Raw genomic sequence first — 5,670 nt, 5'->3', positions numbered from 1 at the left:
GAGAGTGAGCAATGAGAGGGTTGGAGATTGATAAAATTGGTACATGTGTTGGCATAGAAGTGGCTCTTTAAGCAAGCATAATAGGCGCATGAGTCCTAAGTGCTCTTCTTTGCATAGACTACGTACCACACCAAGATTGCAATGACGGTGGACAAGTGGGAGGGAACCAAAGTCCTCCTTTTCACTCCCATTTTTCATACAAAGAAATGTTCGTTTTCCATAATTACCAAACCTCTTTTAACTGCAACACTTTCACCTTCTTCCTCATGACACATGGCGCTCCTGAGCAATGCCTAAAAACACCTAAAAATTCCCAATTTGGACCCGTAACTTGGCCCCTTGTTTGGAAAATGATCTTTTACAGAACATTAGTCCAGAGTCCGAAAGTGAAAGGGGGATTTACGAGAGACGCTGCATGCAGTGCATGGAAACAATTTGAGAGTGTGCAAGTCTGCAACGGTAAGGAGCCTTTGAAAGTTTGAAAAGTGCGGCACGCATGGTCCCGCCTTCCCGGATGATGATCATTTGACTCTGCATTCATTGGGAGCCTGGAAGGATCTCGGCTGATTATGGTAAAACCCACACACGTACACACACATCCACACCCGCCTTCAGCCTTCAGGAAAATACTGCTGTTCGCATGGTCAAATAGACACAAGAGTCGACCCCTCTGTCTCTCTCTCTCTCTCTCTCTCTCTCTCTCTCTCTCTCACACACACACACGCACACACAAGCACGCGCGCGCAGCTGAAGCTGGTTGCTGGGAAAGAAGGATACTTGCTCTCCTCATTCCTGTGAGTTCGATCTCGAACAAGCTTTCCATAGCCAACTTCTTTCATGAATATTATCAAGGGCTTTTAAATGTCAGGAGACTTAGCACTGCTTGCAAATGACTGATATCGTTGCCATCGCCAGTACTGAAACGGGTAAGCAATTTTAGCTAGCTCGTTTCTGTCTCATCTTTGATCACCAACTTTCTGTTCGAGATTCTGGGAACGCTTTGGAACCATTTGAGCAAAGGGGTTTCATATCCCGACTGCAGCGAAGGGGCTCCTGCTCCGTGTTGTATGAGAAGACTGAGCTCATGGGGTATCAACTACCAAAGCTTGGAAATGTCGCATTTCCGGGCTTTGGTGCCCTAGGAAAGCAGCAAGCCAAAGATTCAACTCGTTCGAAGAAAGAGAAAGATAGAGAACGCCATAGAATCTCTCGTTCTACATCAACACCGTCTTCGCCATCCTCTAATTCCTTTCCTGCCGTTGCTGCAAGGCCCTCATGTGAAGGAAAGCTGTTACAGCAGGGCTTCTTGCAAAAATGGAGGCAGGAGCTGAGGCCTCTACTTAACTCTATGCGGTTTGTAGAAGCCAGCAACAGGGAAAGCTCCAACGATGGAGCCAGCCGTATTGGACCTTTCCAAATCTCCCGCCAGTATCATCAACAAGCTTGGAAGCACTCCCCACCCATGGCCTGGTCTCGATGCAGGTACAAGTTTGGTTATCTGGCGTGCATGTCTTTTGAAACACATCTCTGCTAGTTTCATGTTGTTGACACGTTATGAGGGAATCCGCTTTCATCATCATGCATTTGCAATTGATTGCGTTCTGTCAAGGTTATCTACGTGCAGCAATATCGTTGTATTTTACATCTTTGGCCATGTACGTGAAAGTTAAGGGTGGTTCACAGTGATTTCACACACACACACACGCGCGCGCGCGCACACACAACACACACACACAGAGAGAGAGAGAGAGAGAGAGAGAGAGAGAGAGAGAGAGAGAGAGAGAGAGAGAGAGAGAGAGAGAGAGAGAGAGAGAGAGAGAGAGAGAGAGAGAGAGAGCTTGCTTTACCTAACTGCTTTCATGGTAGGGATATGAACCATGCTGAGAATACGATTATTGCTTACTGGTTAAAGTACTGCCCAGAAGCTGTGGAGAGGCATGATTTTGAGTTTCTTGCAAAGATACACAAGGGTAAGGACAGTATTTCGTCTTTGTTTGATGGGACCTTTGCAAGACTAAATTCACTAACCTGGTCTGAATAACATCCAACTGGGCATCTTACATTCAAATGGGCAGGTTCCTTCTCTGCAGATTCTTGTCGAAGCCAAGAAAATCCATTCACTTTTGAATCTTTGATGAGCTTACTATCATGTAAATTCACAATCTTCCACTACTTTTTCATGGAAGGGCTAGTTATGGGCCTCAATCTTCATGGCTTGTTAAAAACGTTTAGTGGAGTGATAAACTGACAACCAGTTCGTTAAAGAGAGTCATCCCTGATTGTGGACTTATGAATTGTTTCTTTGCGGAACAGATGGAATTCAGGGCATGCAGAAAGAGGACGTGAACTGTTACTGGAAAAAAATCAGCCATCATCTCAAGCAGCAAGAAACAGCAGGACCCAAGAAAGAAAACACAACCTGGAGTTTTTTCTCGAACGAAAAGAATGGTGAGGTTAAGTATGTACATTATTCTTGCATTCATGGATCTTATTTTCATTGGATTCTTGCGCGTATATATTTCTAATTACCTCTACAGCTACAATCAAGCACTGTGGTACAGCAAAGCAAGATGCTTCAAGCAAGCTGCACAAGAAAGCGACTCCTGTTTTGTCACCTATCAACACCAACACACTGCCACCCTCAACACCTCCAAGGTCTAGCTGTGCCACACCACCCAAGCAGCAACTTCCTTTAATTCAGACATTGAGGCCAAAGTTGTTTCGACGAGCTTTGACTACAGAAGAAAAGAAAGCAGCAGTGAATGGCACTAATGGTGGGGCAAGGCCTGGCTCTGCAGGTGGGGAGGCTACCAGTTGCAAAAAGGCATTGAATAAAAGGATCCGACGAACTACCCACTGCCAATCTAATCACAGTTTAAACCCCAACTCCTTGGGGCATGCTTTCAACTTGAGTTTCTGCCAACTGTCTCATGCAGAGAGGATAATGAGGGCTGCCATACTTGTACAGGCACAGTGGCGAATGCGACGTGATAGAAAAAAGTTTGAAAGAATGCGCAATGCTGCTGTTTTGATACAGCAAGGATGGAGAAAGCGTCATTGTGATTGTTCATGTGGTCAAACAATCCGTAGCAGGGAAGATGAGGATCTAGATTGTGCTTCATTCAATTCTCCAAAAACTACACCACTCTGTATGGAAAAGCAAGCAGGTCATGTGGGGCCTAGCGGTTCACCTTGTGAACTACTCTACAGATCTGACATCTCGCCAAATCAAGAGGATGAGCTTCTAACAGAATTGGTTAGTCTGCTGAATCTGGACACAGAAAGTCCCTCTGTCGTGTCATGCCACAGTTTTCGGTTCCCCAAGTCTTTAGACGAACTTACTGATGCATGCACCCCAAAAATGAAGGCAGACTTGAGAAATTTTTCTATGGAGGTGCCAAGTATATCTGCAGAACAGAGAACAGAAGAACCTCATTGTCCATCTCTCATGTGTGAGACCACACCTCGTGTAATCAAGCAGGTCCATTTATCACCACTCATGGAAAATGAAATAATGGCAGAGCTGGCCAAGCTTTGCCCCCCCAGTAAGGAAGCTTCTCAGGAAATTGCCCCCTCGGCATCACTTTCTCTAACAAGGTCTGATCAATCATTCAAGCCGAACGATACCAAAGTGAACATAGCTCAGGAGCAACTTGGAAAGGATGGTGGGATCATTCGACGGCTTACATTTAACTCTACTGGAGTTGAAAGAGTTGATAATGCAGTGGTCACAAATGATGGTGGTTTGGAAAGGCAAAGTGCCCAATATTCTATGTCCAGCTCCTCAGAGGTAAGCATCAACAGCCAGGATTATGAAGATCAGCTCAAAGAAATTAACATTCCTTTGTTAGTGGATCAGTCACCAATATTGACATCCAAAAGACGTGCCCGACATTGGAATCCTCTAAACAGAAAGATAGAAAGGGCCCTGGTGTCCTCTTTGAGCAACTGGCAGTATTCCGTCTCAAGTGACGAAGAGAAAGAGGATAATAAAGCCCTCAGGGACGAGCCATCCTCAGTCAATTGCAGGGACTCTTCTACATCCAAAGAAATTTTCTTGCCCTCACTTTCAAGTATCCGAGTGGAACCATCAGAGCATACAAGCTTGATGGAGGTAGTATCTGGCAGAAAGAGTTGTGAAAAAACTCTTGTTCCAGATGATTTCCACACCGATTGCTTGCTGGAGACACGTGATGTCAAAAACTCAACAATCTATGCAAAAGCTATCTTCTGCTGTGCTGATTTTTCGCTGAATGATCACGAACAAGGTGTACTGCTTGAAATGAGCCATCCAGAGTGTGATGCTGCCAGATGCAGAAACTTAGATGGTATTCTTGTAAATTCAACAAGAGCTGCCTCTTTACAACATCTGTGCAGGCTTTGGGATGTTCATAATATTGATTTGCTCACTCGTGCTTTGAAATTCAAGGGCCTCCAAACAGCAAATCGATGCCAACAAGGGGATCCAGTAAGTTTGCAAGATTTTCAGCAAGAACAACATGTTTGTAAGAGATTCTGATTTTCTCTTCTGAGTATTTGAACTTTCTTGACTTTTTCTACAGTCTCAGGCAAAAGCTGATGATGTCACAGACATACTACTGGAATTTCATCACTTGGAGTCTTTACTTAAGACGGTCGACGAGGAAAGCAAAAGAAGGGACTCGGTGCTGCGACAACGTGACATAATCTACACTAACATTGCAGGCTACTGTGATGTTCAAGAAAGGCAACACCTGTATGACAAGTGGGAGATCCACAGAGTTTTGACTGGAAGGCTGAAAAAGATAGTGTATGAGCTTCTATGGATTGATCCTCAAAGGTGATCTTCTCTCGTGAAAATGCTTTTGTATAGGGTTGGCTCAAAGCGGTCTAACAGAATTTGACATTGGTTGTTTTTTGTAGGTATCAAGAAAGTGCAGAGCTTGTAATCCAATATCTGTAGTCCTGTAGCTTGTGATCCAAATATATCTCCATTCTTTGTGCACAATTTTTATATTGTATTCGTGTTGAATAAATAAAGCCCATTCAACTTCATTTCTGTGTTGAATAAATAAAGCCCATTCAACTTCATTTCTGTGTGAATAAAAGCCCATAGCCATATTGTGTCATCACCAAAGTAGCCTGTGGATAAACACCACATTCAACAAAGCATGTGAACAAACACCACATTCAACAAAGTCTGTGAACAAACACCACCTTTTTTTTGCTCCCTACAATGCAAATTTTCTTTCCATACAATCGACTTTGCGAAGAACTTAGTCCATGTGAGTGAACAAGCTATTCTCTTTGGCTTCTCTCTAGATTTTGTAGTCATTTCTTGCGAACATGTGGAGAAGTATTTGTGATTTGTAATCATTTTTATAAAAGACCAAACCATGTATGGATTGTTAGTTTTGAGGAGATCCTACATTGCAAAGAGATCACACTCAAATCAGAACAAAATTGTTTCTCAAGAAGGTTTGCCAGCTGTCATGACTCAATTTTATCCTAGAAGTTGATAAATATGGGTAAGAGGATATTTGATCTAGCTTTAGGTGCTATCTTCAATTAATTGTACGCATTGTATCTGTCAAGAAAATTGTACATCTCATTTGAGTTAGGTCTTCCAGCGAGTTCAATGGAGGGAGCCTTTTTTTTTGGGGCGCCCTCCCTTCCTCCTCCCGCCACCCA

At 43.6% G+C, this 5,670-nt stretch overlaps 1 protein-coding gene across 3 annotated transcripts; it reads left to right on the top strand.

Annotated features, from left to right (window-relative positions):
- The first annotated feature begins 373 nt into the window (after positions 1-373).
- On the top strand, positions 374-5,279 carry LOC147439676 (uncharacterized). 3 transcript variants are annotated; one of them, XM_086484364.1, is made up of 8 exons: positions 374-926; positions 1,043-1,482; positions 1,867-1,970; positions 2,076-2,150; positions 2,314-2,448; positions 2,538-4,468; positions 4,563-4,819; positions 4,903-5,278. In XM_086484364.1, the coding sequence occupies exons 2-8, from the start codon at positions 1,085-1,087 to the stop codon at positions 4,940-4,942; spliced, it is 2,940 nt and encodes a 979-aa protein (XP_086340490.1). In that variant the 5' UTR covers positions 374-926; positions 1,043-1,084; the 3' UTR covers positions 4,943-5,278. The 3 variants fall into 3 exon arrangements, with proteins under 3 accessions (XP_086340490.1, XP_086340491.1, XP_086340489.1); XM_086484365.1 differs by having other exon boundaries at positions 374-1,482; positions 2,091-2,150; positions 4,903-5,279; XM_086484363.1 differs by having other exon boundaries at positions 374-1,482.
- The last annotated feature ends 391 nt before the right edge of the window (positions 5,280-5,670 follow it).

Source organism: Adiantum capillus-veneris, chromosome 16, assembly GCF_014529385.1.
Source record: "Adiantum capillus-veneris isolate H3 chromosome 16, ASM1452938v2, whole genome shotgun sequence".
NCBI lineage: Eukaryota > Viridiplantae > Streptophyta > Polypodiopsida > Polypodiales > Pteridaceae > Adiantum > Adiantum capillus-veneris.
This window is presented reverse-complemented; position numbering and strand designations above follow the sequence as displayed.